The following is a 15775-nucleotide window of genomic DNA, read 5'->3' as shown; positions in this document are numbered from 1 at the left end:
CAGACAGGAATGGAGAGACAGAGAGAAGGTCAGACAGGGACAGACAAACAGAGAGAGAGACAGAGAGAAGGACAGACAGGGACAGACAGACAGAAATGACAAGAAGCATCATTAGTTTTTTGTTGCGACACCTTAGTTGTTCATTGATTGCTTTCTCATATGTGCCTTGACCGGGGGGCTACAGCAGATCAAGTAACCCCTTGCTCAAGCCAGCAACCTTGGGTCCAAGCTGGTGAGCTTTCCTCAAACTAGATAAGCCCACGCTCAAGCTGGCGACCTCGGGGTCTAGAACCTGGGTCCTCCACTTCCCAGTCCGACACTCTGCGCCACCTCCTGGTCAGGCTGGAAGTTTTTTTTTACAAGGTTTTTCTCTACTGCAGGTTATCACCATAGATGTTCTAAAAATTGCCTCTTTTAGAAAGAGAAAGGACCCCATAAAAATATTACAGGGTTGAGCTTTTTCCTTAATTTTAGATTTTGTTAGCTTTGGAAACAGAACTTTAGCAATCACATATTTTGGGCCTTCAGGAATGCCCATTTGAGGACAATTATTAGTATGCAATATTATTATATAATAAGGATAGTAATAATTATAATGATTTTTGATGTAGTTAGAACTCAAGCAGGATAAATGTAATTGTGAAACTATTTTGGGCATGACTTGGTTTTTTATTTGTTGGTTTTATGTCAAAGATATATGTTTGGTGGATTTAGATGGAATGGATGTTATATGTTAGAGACAGTAGTGAATCTTTGAACCTTTTAAACTTATGATACTCTGTTTTAGCACACTACAGCTGATTGGCTTACTATATTTCCCCATGTATAAGACACATCGTTTTCCAAAATAATTGGGATCTAAAAATTTTGTGCATCTTTATACAGTGGTTATAGATTTTTTACTTGCATTTCTTGCTTTTTTGTGCAGATGAGAAATTGTATGAATTTTGTGATGGATAAAACTTGAGTTCAATAACTTTATGTAATACATTTTTTTTCCAATTTCGGGCCCCAGAATTAAGCGTCTTATACATGAGAATGTCTTATACATGGGGTGATACAGTATTTGCTGTAGTTCCTGCAGGATTACAGCTGAAGGAAGAGTCTGGCTGAATCATTTGCCGGCATATGTTTCTTGAATTGTTGGCTATTTTGGTGTCAGCTTTTATGTTGAGAGTTTCATGTTTAATGCCAAAAATGTTTACTACAAAATGTAGCTTGGAAAAGAGAACCACTTTCTTGCTTTTGCAAAAGGTTAGGTAAAGCACTGCTGTGTGGGGGAAAGTAGCTGTGGAGTTTTATATTCAGATTGTATGAACAGTAAACAGAGCATCTAAAATAACCACTTGCACATTGCAACAAACACATCATCATTTGCTTAAAAAAGAGTTATAATTACAGTTGACGAAGCATGGACACCATAAAAAATGCATTAGTTTGGCTTGACACATTAATTACCTGTTTTTGCAGATGTTTTTATGTATTGTTGTGTGAACAGTTTACAAAATAATTACAGGAAAGTCATATGGAAAATAAACTAAGTGGGTGGTTTCTCATCTAAATATTTTCATTCATGTGAATCTGCGTGAGGCACAGCTGCTCTGTAGCAAAAGCAGAGATAGATGAGGATTCTTGAAGGGTTTTTTATTAGATGGGCTATGTCATCGGTGTTTAGCAGCACAGTTGAAAAACATTAAAATGAGGGGGTCAGTTTAATCCCTGTGATTGCTGAAAAAACCATGATTCTGACCAGAAGAAATGTAGTTAGTTATCAGGGAGCACTGTAGGATAAACCAAACAGAACTAAAAACCCCTAAGTGGAAGATCATTGCTGGAACAGTTATAAGGCACTTTGAGAAAGTTAATCATTATTTTGTAATTACAAGGTTTTGTATAACTTATAGCTTGAATTGTATCTTAATTAATTAAACATTGAGTATTGTGTAAATTGTACAGAAGTTCAGGGTATGTATTCTCTTTTAGGAAGTTTTGAAAATGTAAAAATGCTTTTCTTCTTAAACTTATTGTGTTGCTGTTAGTGGTCTTAAAATGTGTTTTGTTTGAAAAATAACCAGGTCATTGTGCAAACATACTGTATTTCTACTAACTGTTAAGAAACACATTTTCCAAAATTGTAATTGTCAAACAATAAAAAGAGAGTTTGTAGACTTCACTCTGTTTTACCCAATGATTTTTTAATTACTTAGAACATCTGTGCTGTATTTTCCTCATTGAAACTGTTCTGATGATTTTTCATAAAATTAAATCAAAATCTAGATTTTCCTTTTTGTCCAACCATGCCACTTCTATACTATATTTCTCTATATTCCTTTTATGTGCATTTCACCTGCTACACAAATGATAAAGACGGCAATTACACACATTTTCTGACATGCATTTTGTGTAACTATTGTTTCAGTCAAGGAAAGGCACTAAGTTATGGAAAGAGGCAATCGGAGCATCTGTAGGCATGAAGGTACTGTTATCAGACCAGGTAATATTGGTGCAAAATTATTCTAGTTTCCCATTCATTTGTTTAATAAAATTTTATCAAAGGTCTTCTATATGTAACGTTCCATGACAACATTGAGATGACTATATGTCTGGAACATGATAGCTGCTCAGTAACGATATGAGGTGACTCTCCTGAAAGGGGAAGGAAGAGTGGTGTGGAGCACTTTGCACTCTGGTGGCTTACTTAAAGAAAGCCAGTTGCTGGGGGGACTTTTTTTTTGTTGTTGTTATCCAGAAATGGGCTACTCTAGGAGTATTGTTTGACACATTCTTTGAATTGCTTAAATATAGAGATAGATGTATATCTTCATGTTAAATCAATCTGAAGGAAGATGGGATGGAGTCTGTTCTAATTCTGGCATCCACTAAGTCAATTTAATTTTTAAGGTAGAGATGTGGTAAAGGAGTCTATGAAACTTTTAGTAATAAGAAAAATTAACTGCTTATAATCAGAAATTTTGTTGATCATTTTACATCACCTCAAAGGAAAAATATATGATCAGTATCATGACAGCAAGAAAAACAATTGTTGGATTTACAGTCTTCCATAGACTTGCTCTTTCTCTTAAGATGTCTCTCTTCCAGCCAGTGACAGAATGATCAAAAGCCTTTGTGGGAGTCCGGTGCTTCCCATATTTACCAGTATGGCAGAGAACATTTCTTCAGTTTATGGAGATATTTTATATTTTATATCATGAAGTAAAATTTTAGCTCCTTAGTTTTAATTCTTTATTCCCCTTTTCTTCATTATATCTCTAACTTTAAAAAATCTTTTTATCTTTTAGAAGCTATTTGATTAGAGCATAAGGAACACTTAAAAGATTATTTAGTTTATTGACAAGAGATTATTGTTACAGTGTTGTTTTGAAGAGATTGAATGATTTTGGGGGGTATTCTTTAAAATTGCAAAACAAAAAGAGGTTAAGGAGCAGTACGAAGCAGTTGAATCTAAGAGAAGGCTGTCTCTGTGGGTATCTAATACTCGATTATCTGATGGTGTGTTTTCTTTCAGTATCATTGGAGGTAGAAAAACTGCTAAACAACATTGAAAGCAATCATAATTGAAGCAATGCGTGGTTATGAATTTTATTGTGACTTTTGCTTTTACTATTCTTTGGTGACTCTTTGAACTTGTAGAGGTCATATAACTTGGTTTTGTGAAAACATTTATAGGTGGTTGGTTAAATGCAAATGGGAAGCAGATTTCCTGACTGACCGGGTTTGTGTTGTACACGGAAAGGCTCGTGGCTCCAGAGTTGTGGTAGACATGTAGAACAATAAATTACTGTTCTTTCAAGGTTGCCTTTTGTTATCAGAACACTTAGCATAAGACAGAAATGGTAGGCTCTACCTGAAAAGAACAAAATGCCATTAAATATAAGAAATCAGCACTTAAAAAAATATAACCACCAAGGCCATCTCAACCAGGCATATTCTTTTATGTGACTGAAGTTGTAAAAAAAATAAAAAGAAGGAAGCACCAACAAACAAAAACTCACTCCAGCAAAACCAGATTGATTGGATGTTCTTTCTAAAGTGGTAAATCTGAATGAAACTCAGCATGTTGACCAAGCAGCGGCAGAGAACTTGTTGGAGAGTGTTTGTGGAGTAGAGAACTGCAGATGAAAAGACAAGATGTGACTAAGTAGAGTGTTATATGAAGATTAAATTCTGTGCAGGTGGCGAAAGTTAAGTATAGTCAAAATACTCTTAAAAATTACTAAAAATTTTCATGAAATACGGATGTACACATACTGTCATTTAAGAGGTCTAACATATCCATTTCTTTGTCCAGCATTACTTTTCTTTTGTTGAACCAATGATGACTAACGGTAGAAAAACAAAATTGGAAGACCTACCTTTTATTCTAATTGTGAAACTGATTTTCATTAGTTCCATGAATAAAAATGCCCTTTTGCTTTTTTTGTGGGTAAGTGAGCAAAGGCCTTTGTTTTACAATGAAATCCTTGGGTAACAAGGATGTTTGAGAGACCAGTGTTTCTCTGAAAGCCCATTCTCTTTCTGAGTGAGATTTACACCTCTGTGTAACTCTCATCGGCCTGTGAGCTACGCTGTCATCTCCAGTCTCTCCTCTTCTCTCATCCCACTCTGCTATGTCGTCTGATAGGCTCCTGTCTCAACTCCTTGTATGTATCTCTTCATCTTTGTTTCCTTGCTCACCTGGACTTGTCCTGAGCTCTGTACTTCTGTTGTTGTTCTGCTCAGTAACGGTAGAAGAATCTCATTCAAATTTAGTTATTGGAAGTGTGGTGTCATAAGACCTGGTTTTGGTTTAGGTTCTTATATTCACTTTGTAATTGAGAAAGGCATTTTATATACCCGAGCCTTAGTTTTCTTTAGTTGTTAAAGGGAGGTAATGTAGCTTTTGAAAATAGAACTTGATACAGTGAAGGAGCGCTGAATGGTGATGGCTTCTCAGGTAGATTATATAGTAACTACGCCTTCTATATAACTTCTCTTAGAAACGTACGTCAGACTTGGTGCTCAAACATGCAGGATAGGCAAGCCAGTGTTTCTAAAAATTTCAGTGATGACTTGAAACTTTTTCTTACTTTTGTTTAGCTACATTCTGTTCTTTTTACAGATAACACTTTGTAATCACCCTCTATGAGTCCTCACTCCTGATTAGAAATTGGTACTGTATAGAGAACTACAGGTTGACACATATGACATCTACTGCACGCCAGAACTTTTTGCCAGAAAAGTTAGTATGTAATGGGAGCAGTCTTTCTCTTATGGGTGCCAACGCCCGGTGAAAATTTTTGCTATATCTGAATGATTAACAGACATGTAGAGAAATTTATTGAAGGTTGTGGTTTATCTTTAGATAGAATATAAAATAGGTATCCATTTTTAAGAGCATTTATTAAGTGTCTACATGGATATATTACTGAAGAAATAATAGCCAGATGGCCTAATATGGGATTAAAATATGAATTCCAGATAACCTAGTTTTCCTTGAAAAATAATCCCTATCGGCTGTGTGTGTTTTAAAATGAAAATTAAGAAATTAAGAAGGTTAAGAGTCGATTAAAAATTTTTAATCAATTAAAAATCTGTTTCAAGTCACATTTTTCTATAATACTATCAGAATTATCCAGATATCTATATATCCAGATATCTATAGATTATTTATTTCTAGCACAGTCCTCACTAGCCTCAGGAAGTATCTGGTGGCACAAATCTGTAAGAGGCGGTTGTCATCCTGGACCGCCGCTGTTGATCAGCAGTGGTTGTGACCTATTTTGAAGGGCTGGTAAGAAAGGTGTCATAGTATGTATGGTTAAGGTAACATTTCAAAAGCCTTCCAGTATTTCTATCACTTCCTAGTTGTTTTCCTGGAAGTGGACTCACTCTTGTCAGCCAGAGTCCAGTTCAGCTGCTGGCTTCCAGTTCTTGCTTCTCAGTTCCTATGGAGATTGCCTAGAAAGCAGCAGAGGTAACCAAAAGTTTAAAAAACTGATTTGATTACAAAATATGGCTTTAACTCTAGATGTTTCATAATCTTGGACATTTTTGACTTTCAAATTATTTTGGGAGACAAGTTGATATCTTTGAATAAAGCAAAATTTTAAGTTTTATTAAAGCTTATTCACACCGAATGAAGAAACTAAATTGCCACAGTTTGTTAGAGTTGAACCCCAAAAGAAATAAAAAATTCTAAATGGAGATTTAGACTAGGGCTTAAAGGCATGTCCTGAAACAAGAAGAGCTAATGCTAATGGGAATAGTAGAGTCCGTAAGCAGCAAACTCAAAACCAAAGGGCTGGTAGTGGTAGAAACACGGAATGTTCCTTTTTTTATGTGGTAAACTTTATCCTCAAAATGTTATATTTAGGTGATTTTCATAGATTATATTCATTTTTCAACTGAGGAAAAGAGAAACCTTGGATTTAGAAATTACTAAATAAGTTTTAAGGACAGGCAGGGGGCATACTGATACTTTAACTGAGGTTTCAGATGTTGGAGAGATAATAGATTGTTCCACAGTTAAAAAGCAATAGAAAATTTCTCCCCTCACCAAGACTCACTGTATTTGTGAATTTCTCATAAAGGAGAGCTGTGAAAGGGAAATTGTTGAACAAAATTACATACAATAACAACTTTATTGCGGTTTTTCTTTGAGGTCCACGTTTCGTCAGGGTTCTTTGGTTTCCCAGTGACAGAATCTACGTTTGGACTCCCCTCCACGAACAGTGGCAGGAAGGCAGGTCCCGTGGAAATCAGGGAGCCCAGTCACACTAGGGTTTCTAATTTTTGCCTCTCCTGTCTGCTTCTCTCTGTCAGGTTCCTTCTTTCAGGTCAGCTTTTTGTGCGTTGGTGGAAACTTTGGCTGCTGGCAGTGTCAGTAACAGAAGAGAGGGTCTGACTGGCCCAGTGCCGACTAGAGAGACTGAAATTTGAAACAAGATAGCAGCTTTCGTTCCAACCTTGTTGGTGAGGGTTGGTAGCAGAGGTGGGGAGTGGAGAGGCGGAGGAATCGCGAGGGGAGGAGAAAGGGGCATTTCCCAGAAGACGTAGAAGATGCTGTTCCAGGCAAAACTAAGAAGAGTTTTTTCCACTAGCCGTCTTTTTGGGAAAAATTTCTGCTTTATTATAATTCAGTTTATTTGAGTTCAGCATACCAGGTTACATTATCTTGTAGGATTTGGTTCTGAGAAAAAGATTAAGAATGAAAACCTTTAAAATTTAGTGCTTTCTATATTTTTGTCTCTGTTGTAGTACCTTTTGTTATTTCCTTTCATCTCCACAGTCACTTGAGGTATATATTTCCATTTTAGGGATTGAGGAAGAGGTTCAGAGAGTTGAGATGATTTATCACCCGTCACGTGACTGAGAGGCAGAGCCCAAATTCAGATAACCAGGATTTCTGGAATGTGATTCAGAGTACTTCCCCCTGTATGATACTTGCTTTTTGATTGATTTCATCCAATCATTCAGAAGATGTATAGGGTCAGTTATAAAAACAGTACTATGTGTTAAATGCTTTGATAAAAATGAGTCATAAGTAGTATGAAGTATTTAAGAAAGGAACCTTAGAGATCATATATAGTACAGTGGTTCTCAAAGTTTTTGAGTTTCAGCCATGAAATGTTCACCGCCAAGTACCATATCAAATGAATAAAAGCATAGGATCATCCTGCCTTGGAGAGGAGAGAGCCCAGTACTGCATGGGTTGGGCCACCTCTTATTTGAGGTCTTGAGTTCTTTGGAAGACACTTTGAATACCTTTTGTTTAGAGAAACAGTCAGAGAGGGTAAATAAATGACTTGTCACTTTTACCTAATTATATGTTACAGGGTTTTCAATCACAATCTTGTTTTCACTTGTAAGGTGAGTGACAATTTGTTGTTAATGAAAAGACCATGAAGCTTATAAAACTCAATTAGAGTGAATTGACAGTTAACCTAGAAATTTTTATTCTTCAGTTAAGTGGTACTTTTGCAGAATGTCATATACCGTACATGTCATAGCTCTTATTAAACATCTATTGACTGAATACTATTTGTTGAGTTAACTATCCGGACTAGGCTTGTCTTTTATCTGCAGAACTTTCTAAACTACATTTCTTATACATCAACTCCTATAAAATATATTAAATTCTCTATATCTCAACAGGAGAATTTCAGAATTTGGATAAGTAAAATTCATGTAGGTATTATTTAGACCTTGCTTGGAAATGTACAGTATAGAGAATTTAGTCAGTAATTTTGTAATATATATGGTGTCAGGTGGATACTACAATAGATTTATTGGGGGGGGAATCACTTTATAAACTATATAAACATTTAACTGCTATACTGTACATTAAAACTAATATAATTGAAAAATACTGTAATTGAAAAATAAAAAATATTAAGAACTTGCTGATTAATAACTTTGATGCCCCTTCCAGTGTTGAATCTCTCTTCTTTTTAGTTAGAAATGTGAACAAGTGGTGCACTGGGTAACAGGAAGTTAATCTTCAGATTCAGTTCACTTTAATAAAAGAAAGTTTGTTTATTTTTCCCATGTCCTAAGGATTTTCTGTTAAGTGTTAGACCTTTGGAACAAAGAAATTATATTCCAGTTTGGGAATAATATACTTTTGTGATTTGTTCTAACATAATGAATTTTTGTATTTTTCCAAAGTTAGAAGCAAGGACACAGTCAGACAGATCCTGCATGCGCCCAACCAGGATCCACCTGGCATGCCCACCAGGGGATGATGCTCTGCCCATCTAGGGTGTTGCTTCACTGTGGCCGGAGCCATTCTAGTGCCTGAGGCAGAGGCTATAGAGCCATCCTCAGCGCCCAGGCCAACTTTGCTCCAGTGGAGCCTTGGCTGCGGGAGGGGAAGAGAGAGACAGAGAGGAAGGAGAGGGGGAGGGGTGGAGAAGCAGATGGGTACTTCTTCTGTGTGCCTTGGCCGGTAATTGAACCTGGGACTTCTACACGCTGGACTGATGCTCTACCGCTGAGCCAATGGGCCAGGTCTTGAATATGTTTTAAATAAGATATGTGCTGACTCATTTTCAGATTGTTAATTTTCTCCTTTTAGGAGAGTCAAGCCCTACCCGGCGGGAAGCTGTGAAGAGAAGAACAGCTGAGTACCTCATGCGAGCAGAGAGTCTCTCCAGCTTCTATAGAAAACCTCAGTTTGATGATGTAGCTCAGGTATGTCTTATGTTTCATTTGTATTTTCTTTGACCATTTTTGCTATCCTGTCTCTCAGCTTTATTTCTAATTAAAGTGTTTGAGAATTATGATCTTTAGGATTTTATCAATAATTTTCTTAAGTTATTAGTGGAAAGAAAAGCATTAAAGCCAACCATCAACCGTGGAATCAAGTGGGACTTGTTCTCTCCCATCCAAGTACTAACCAGGCCTGACCCTGCTTAGCTTCCGAGATCAGACGAGATCGGGCGCGTTCAGGGTGGTATGGCCGTAGACTGGGACTTGTTCTCTCCTTCTCGTCCTTGGCCCTTCGTCTCTTGCTCTACCCCTACTATCGAATTTATACCAAATTTCACTTGAATTTTTAAAGTTAAATTAGGATTCTCATACAATTCTTGTACATTTTTATTGATTCATGCTAAAACTAATCATTTAAGCATAAGTCCTACAAATAGCTGCTCTTGATCACCTAGAATTTTATAATTCTAACAGGGGTGTTTAGATTATTTGGGGCTACCCTCAGTCTTCTCATAAGCAGGTGAATACTTAAAACATTAGGAACATTGCAGTTTATTATTATTGTTTTTATATTGTATCTGTCAGATGTGGCCCATTTCTGAAAAAAGTCTCATTTATATATATTTTAAAAAATTATTTATTGATTAGAAAGAGAGAAAAGCATCGATTTGTTGTTCTACTTATTTATGCATTCATTGGTTGATTCTTGTTTGTGCCCTGACCGGGGGTTGAACTTGCAACCTTTTTTTCTTTATATCTACTAAACCAAAAGCATTTTTAAAAAAATGCAATTTAAGAATCATGTCTTCTACAGATGGGAGAAAATATTTATTTTCTTAATTGGTGTAAGAGGCAGGTAGGCTTGTTTTGATCTCAACTCTGTCATTTGAAGCCATGGAAGATTGGCAAAGATACAAAACCACCTCTTATCTTCAGTTGCTATATCTGAATAATGAGGATCATAGTAATTCTTTGCTGGGTTCTTGTTAGGATTGAGTTTAAGAAAATGATTCAAAAATGGCCATCCACATACACCTAATTACAAATCATGTGCCCACTTTGTAAATTGACCAGCCTATAAGCCAAGGTTGTAAGACTGGACTAATAAGTTTTGGCTTTATTTTTCTCCTCCCCTTGTATACTGCTTTATAAACTTTCTTCTTATATTTTTTATGCTCTATATACCTTTTGAAAATCATATAATGTTTTAACTTTTTATTCATTGGATCATTAAAACATTTTTTTGCTGATTTTCTGAGCCCTTTTTATTTTCTGTGTGACTTTTTAAACCATCAGTTATTAAGAGTATACTTATTAGTGTGGATTTTCTGTTAAGTGTTGGAACTTTGGAACAAAAAAATTATACCCTATCTTGGAAGAAATATACTTTTGTGACTTTCTAATGTGTTGACTCACTTTTAGATTGTTAATTATTGTGATTCTTCTCTTCTGTGTTGTTTGCCCATCTTTTTCTATTTTTTATCATTGTTTTAATTGAATTGTTTAATTCCTTTACCTCTTCACTCTTGAATTTTATCTTTTTTTTTTTTATTTCTTAAGAAAGAGAGAGAGAGGGATAGGACAGATAGGAAGGGAAAGAGATGAGAAGCATCAACTCATAGTTGTGGCACCGTAGTTGTTCATTGCTTTCTCATACGTGCCTTGACCGTGGGGTTCCAACTGAATCAGTGACCCCTTGCTCAAGCCAGTGATCGTGGGCTTAAGCCAGTGGCTATGGGGTCATGTCTGTGATCCCACACTCAAGCCAGCGATGCCATGCTCAAGCTGGTGAGCCCGTGCTCAAGCCTGATGAGCCCGTGCTCAAGCTGCAGCCTTGGGGTTTCGAACCTGGGTCCTTAACATCCCTGGCCAAAGCTCTATCCAATGTGCCAATACCTGGTCAACCTTAAATTTTATCTTTTTAAAATGAAATATTTATCTAAAGATTACTTTGAATTCAATTCTTACTGTCTATGGGGTTGGCAATCCCCCAGGTGTGCCATTCTGATGTGTACATTCTCAATTCTGTTTTTAAGGGAATTGGTAAAAATGTTAAATATGATGGGTCTATATGAACTTACTTGCTTTATTTATTCAATTCTTACTGTCTGTGGGGTTGGCAATCCCCCAGGTGTGCCATTCTGATGTGTACATTCTCAATTCTGTTTTTAAGGGAATTGGTAAAAATGTTAAATATGATGGGTCTATATGAACTTACTTGCTTTATTAAACCCATATTGTGTATAAATATTCTAAAAGTTTTAGGGGTCAAAATTACTAGTATTCTGTTCTTTCTGTTCACATTAACTTTGAATATTCTACCTGTACTTACTTAAACTCCCTAGATATGCATTTCCTGTTACATTTCCTCATAATCACTTTTATGAGCAATAATTTACTAGGAAAATAAATATATAAATCTTGCTGTATAGCTTTTGACTTGGAGAAAGGAACCATGAAGTTTATCAGTCAGAATTTCCCTTCAAACATAGTTTTTTTTTTTTTAAACCTGCTTATTTAAAAAAAATTTTTTTTGAGACAGAGAGAGAGAGTCAGAGAGAGGGATAGACAGGGACAGACAGACAGGAATGGAGAGATGAGAAGCATCAATCATTAGTTTTTCGTTGCGCGTTGCAACACCTTAGTTGTTCATTGAATGCTTTCTCATATGTGCCTTGATTGCAGGCCTTCAGCAGACCGAGTAACCCCTTGCTTGAGCCAGCAACCTTGGGTCCAAGCTGGTGAGCCCTGCTCAAACCAGATGAGCCCGTGCTCACGCTGGCGACCACGGGGTCTCGAACCTGGGTCTTCCGCATCCCAGTCCGACGCTCTATCCACTGTGCCACCGCCTGGTCAGGCAAGCATAGTTTTTAATGAAAATAAAATTAAAGAGATACAGTATATGAAAGGTGATTATATCAGGTTATATATTAATTCACTAAGCATCTGTTAAGATTCTGTGTATATAGAAAAGCAAACTAGATAAATATTGGAGTTATACAAAAATTGATGACAGTCTCTGCTTTTGCAAACCCTGTAGTATAATTGAAGACCCAAAGTATGTACATAATTGAGGAAATAAAAGAGAGGCAGGTAAGAACCAGGTAGAATAATGGAAACTTGTATCAGAAAGGGTAAAGAGGGTACCGGATTTGATATACACTAGGACTTTTCTCAGTTTTTAGGCAAGAAGAGTAGAGAAGAATTTTTCTTTTTAGAGCAAGATGTTTTTCTTTTATGGTAAGTGATTGCTTTTTATTTTCTTTTTATATTTTATTTTATTAAAGCCAGCCTTTGTTTAGGTCAGGGACATGCTTGATTATTTTCTTATCTAAAATTTAACTTAAATGTCTTCTAGAGGTTTTTAATTATCTTGGTAAATTTATTATTTCTCTCCATTAACTTTCTGTGGATGTCAGTTTCAATGAACAACACAGTGAGAGGACTAGTATAAATAATTTCTAAGGCCCTCTTAGCTCTTAAATTCTGTGCAAAGCATTTATTTCTCTTTTGAATCCATGTGCAAACATGTTTTTTTCTAGGCTGGTTGATTAAGAATATAAAGGATCCGGCCCTGGCCGGTTGGCTCAATGGTAGAGCGTCGGTCTGGCGTGCGGGGGACCCGGGTTCGATTCCCGGCCAGGGCACATAGGAGAAGCGCCCATTTGCTTCTCCACACCCCCTCCTTCCTCTCTGTCTCTCTCTTCCCCTCCCGCAGCCAAGGCTCCATTGGAGCAAAGGTGGCCTGGGCGCTGGGGATGGCTCCTTGGCCTCTGCCCCAGAAGCTAGAGTGGCTCTGGTCGTGGCAGAGCATCGCCCCCTGGTGGGCAGAGCATCGCCCCTGGTGGGCGTGCCAGGTGGATCCCGGTCGGGCGCATGCGGGAGTCTGTCTGACTGTCTCTCCCGTTTCCAGCTTCAGAAAAATACAAAAAAAAAAAACAAAAAAAAAAAAGAAAAAAAAAAAAAAAAAAAGAATATAAAGGATCCTTTTTGGTTTTGAAATGTTGTGTTGACTACGGTTTTCCCTTTGGTGCAGTATAGGTCGTGACTCACTCCACCTGAGCCTTCTGTGATGGTTTAAGCTGTGGCTTTATTGCATTTATTTACGAGACTCTTGGGTGGTAACTATAGACATTCTAAATTTCCCAGCGTTGATGGTAATATCGATTTCAAAAAAAGGATAGCAAGGAGCAAAAGCACTTTTCTACTGTCTTTCTCTCTCTCTCTCTCTCTCTCTCTCTCTCTCTCTCCCTTCCCTTCCCTCCCCTTCCCTTCCCTTCCCTTCCCTTCCCACCCCTTCCCACCCCTTCCCTCCCCTCCCCTTCCCACCCCACCCCTTCCTTCCCCTCCCCTCCCTTCCTTTCCCCTCCCCTCCCTTCTCCTCCCCTCCTCTCCCTTCCCCTCCCCTCCCCCTCCCCCTCCCCTCCTCTCCTCTCTCCTCCCTCCCCTCCCCTCCCTTCCCTTTCCCTCCCCTCTCCTCCCTTCCCCTCCTCTTTCTTCATTACTTTATTACTGAAAGGCCCCAAGAAAAGAGCAGGTTTCAGAAAAAAAAAGAAATAATCTCTGGAGTCCTAACTGAAGGAGACAGATTTTTTTTTTATTTATTTATTTTATTTTTTTAAACTTTTTTTTTTTTAAATTTTATTTTATTCATTTTTAGAGGGGAGAGAGAGAGGGAGAGAGAGGAGAGAGAGACAGAGAGAGAAGGGGGAGGAGCTAGAAGCATCAACTCCCATATGTGCCTTGACCAGGCAAGCCCAGGGTTTCGAACCGGCGACCTCAGCATTTCCAGGTCGACGCTTTATCCACTGCGCCACCACAGGTCAGGCAAAGGAGACAGATTTTTAAACTTTTAGAAATTAAATTGTAGATGATTTTGACTGATTTAAATATTAATATCAGAAGAGGATTTTCCTGGAAAAGACTGGGTATAGTTTTTTGCTATTTTTAGCTATAATAATATTGAGAATAGTTTCCTGTTGTGCATTTTGCTTGTTGGTATTATTGGTATTTCTCAATCCTTTAGAAAACAATATTCGTAAATGAGTACTGTGTCACCCTTGGTTAGACATGGGCGGGGCAGAGCTGGCAGGCAGGAGTGTCCCAGAGCAGTAAGAGGACTGCAGTTCAGGTCATGCTTGAATGTGACCTAAGAGAGGCCTAGGAGCCTGGGTATTGAGGGTTAATAGGTTCCTAATGAAAGTCTTGGCAAAGCCAAAAATCTACAGATGAAGCCAAGTTCAGAAACTAGTGTAATTACCGTATTTCCACATGTATAAGATGCACTCCTTTTTGAAAAATTTGGGGTCTAAAAACGGGGTGTGTCTTATACAGTGGTTGTAGTTTTTTTTACTTGAATTTGCTACTTTTTTGTGCTCATTGCTGAAGACAGTGATTCGTCATCAGACACAGATGAGGACAAGCTAATGGGTGGGAGTTTTGACAGTGATGAGGAGTTGTATGAATTCTATGATGAATAAAACTTGAGTTCAATAACTTTATGTAATATTTTTTTTTTCAAATTTCAGGGCCCCAAATTGAGGAGCATCTTATATATACATGGGAGTGTCTTATACATGGGGGAATACGGTAGTTATCAGGTTTGGAGTGTAGGTGCTGGGTAAGTTCTCAGAGTGTTCTCCATTTGCCCTTGATTACATATTTCCTCTGAAGTAGTGGTGACTTACTCAGGTTATTTAAGGAGGAATAGCTAACACCACGTCACTGTGGTTGCCGGGCCAGTAGCATCACATCACCTGGGACCTTGCTGGAACCGCAGAAACTTCGGGTCCCCCCAGCCTGAGGGAATCGGAATCTCCATTTTAACAAGGTCCTCAGGCGGTGTGCATACACGTTCATGTTTGAGAAGTATTGCTCTAACAGACTGGTAAGAATAGATATATTTAGATCACATTGAGAACAGTGAATAACATCAAGTGAAAAAGATAAAAAAAAATCCATAAAACAAAAACAAAGGTAAGCTTCACTTAGCCATTTAGAGAGTGTAGAACAGAAATAGTAAGTAGGTTTTACTGGTGTGCTCAGTCTAATCCACAGGGGGAGGCTGCCCGTGAGCACTGTTCTGTGAGACCGAGTGTGGGATTAACAGAAATGTCTGTCATGGGCTTGCGCGTTTGGGTGATAGGTACTGTGGTGTCTTCGGTTTTGAAGATTGAGTCATCAATATTCTTCCCTCTCCCCTTCCCTGACCTCTGTATTTAATTTTGTTATAGATGAATACAACTGCTACTTATCTGTAGGCATCCTCTGCTACAGTAGCTAATACATATAAGTGAAAATTTTATTTATTTTTTTATTAAGGAAATCAGCTGGGTTGCCTATAAACATATCGATTGCTCCATTCCATAACATTGGCTGAAATTTCCCCAAACAATGGGATGCATTTTTATATAAGTAAGATTTAATCACCTTTTATCTATCACCTAGTTTTGTCACCATTTTAACAAATTGCTTCACCTTGCTGCTTCTCAGTTTTCTAAAAAAAAAAAGAGAGAGAATGTTGGACTTGATCTTTGTCTCTTTCTGTTCTTAAAATTCTGTGGAT

The 15775-nt window shown here is 37.6% G+C and overlaps 1 protein-coding gene across 4 annotated transcripts in view; it reads left to right on the top strand.

Annotated features, from left to right (window-relative positions):
* Positions 1-15775, top strand: part of RPS6KC1 (ribosomal protein S6 kinase C1) — a 177942-nt gene that overhangs the window by 96891 nt on the left and 65276 nt on the right. For all 4 annotated transcript variants that reach the window (XM_066361770.1, XM_066361768.1, XM_066361767.1 and 1 more), the window contains one exon: positions 9077-9192. In XM_066361770.1, coding sequence (XP_066217867.1) covers positions 9077-9192 — 116 coding nt within the window. The remainder of the gene's footprint in view (positions 1-9076; positions 9193-15775) is intronic.

The sequence above is a fragment of the Saccopteryx leptura genome, chromosome 2 (assembly GCF_036850995.1).
Source record: "Saccopteryx leptura isolate mSacLep1 chromosome 2, mSacLep1_pri_phased_curated, whole genome shotgun sequence".
NCBI classification, from domain to species: domain Eukaryota; kingdom Metazoa; phylum Chordata; class Mammalia; order Chiroptera; family Emballonuridae; genus Saccopteryx; species Saccopteryx leptura.
The sequence above is the reverse complement of the archived record's forward strand: the minus strand, read 5'-3'. Positions and strand labels throughout refer to the sequence as shown.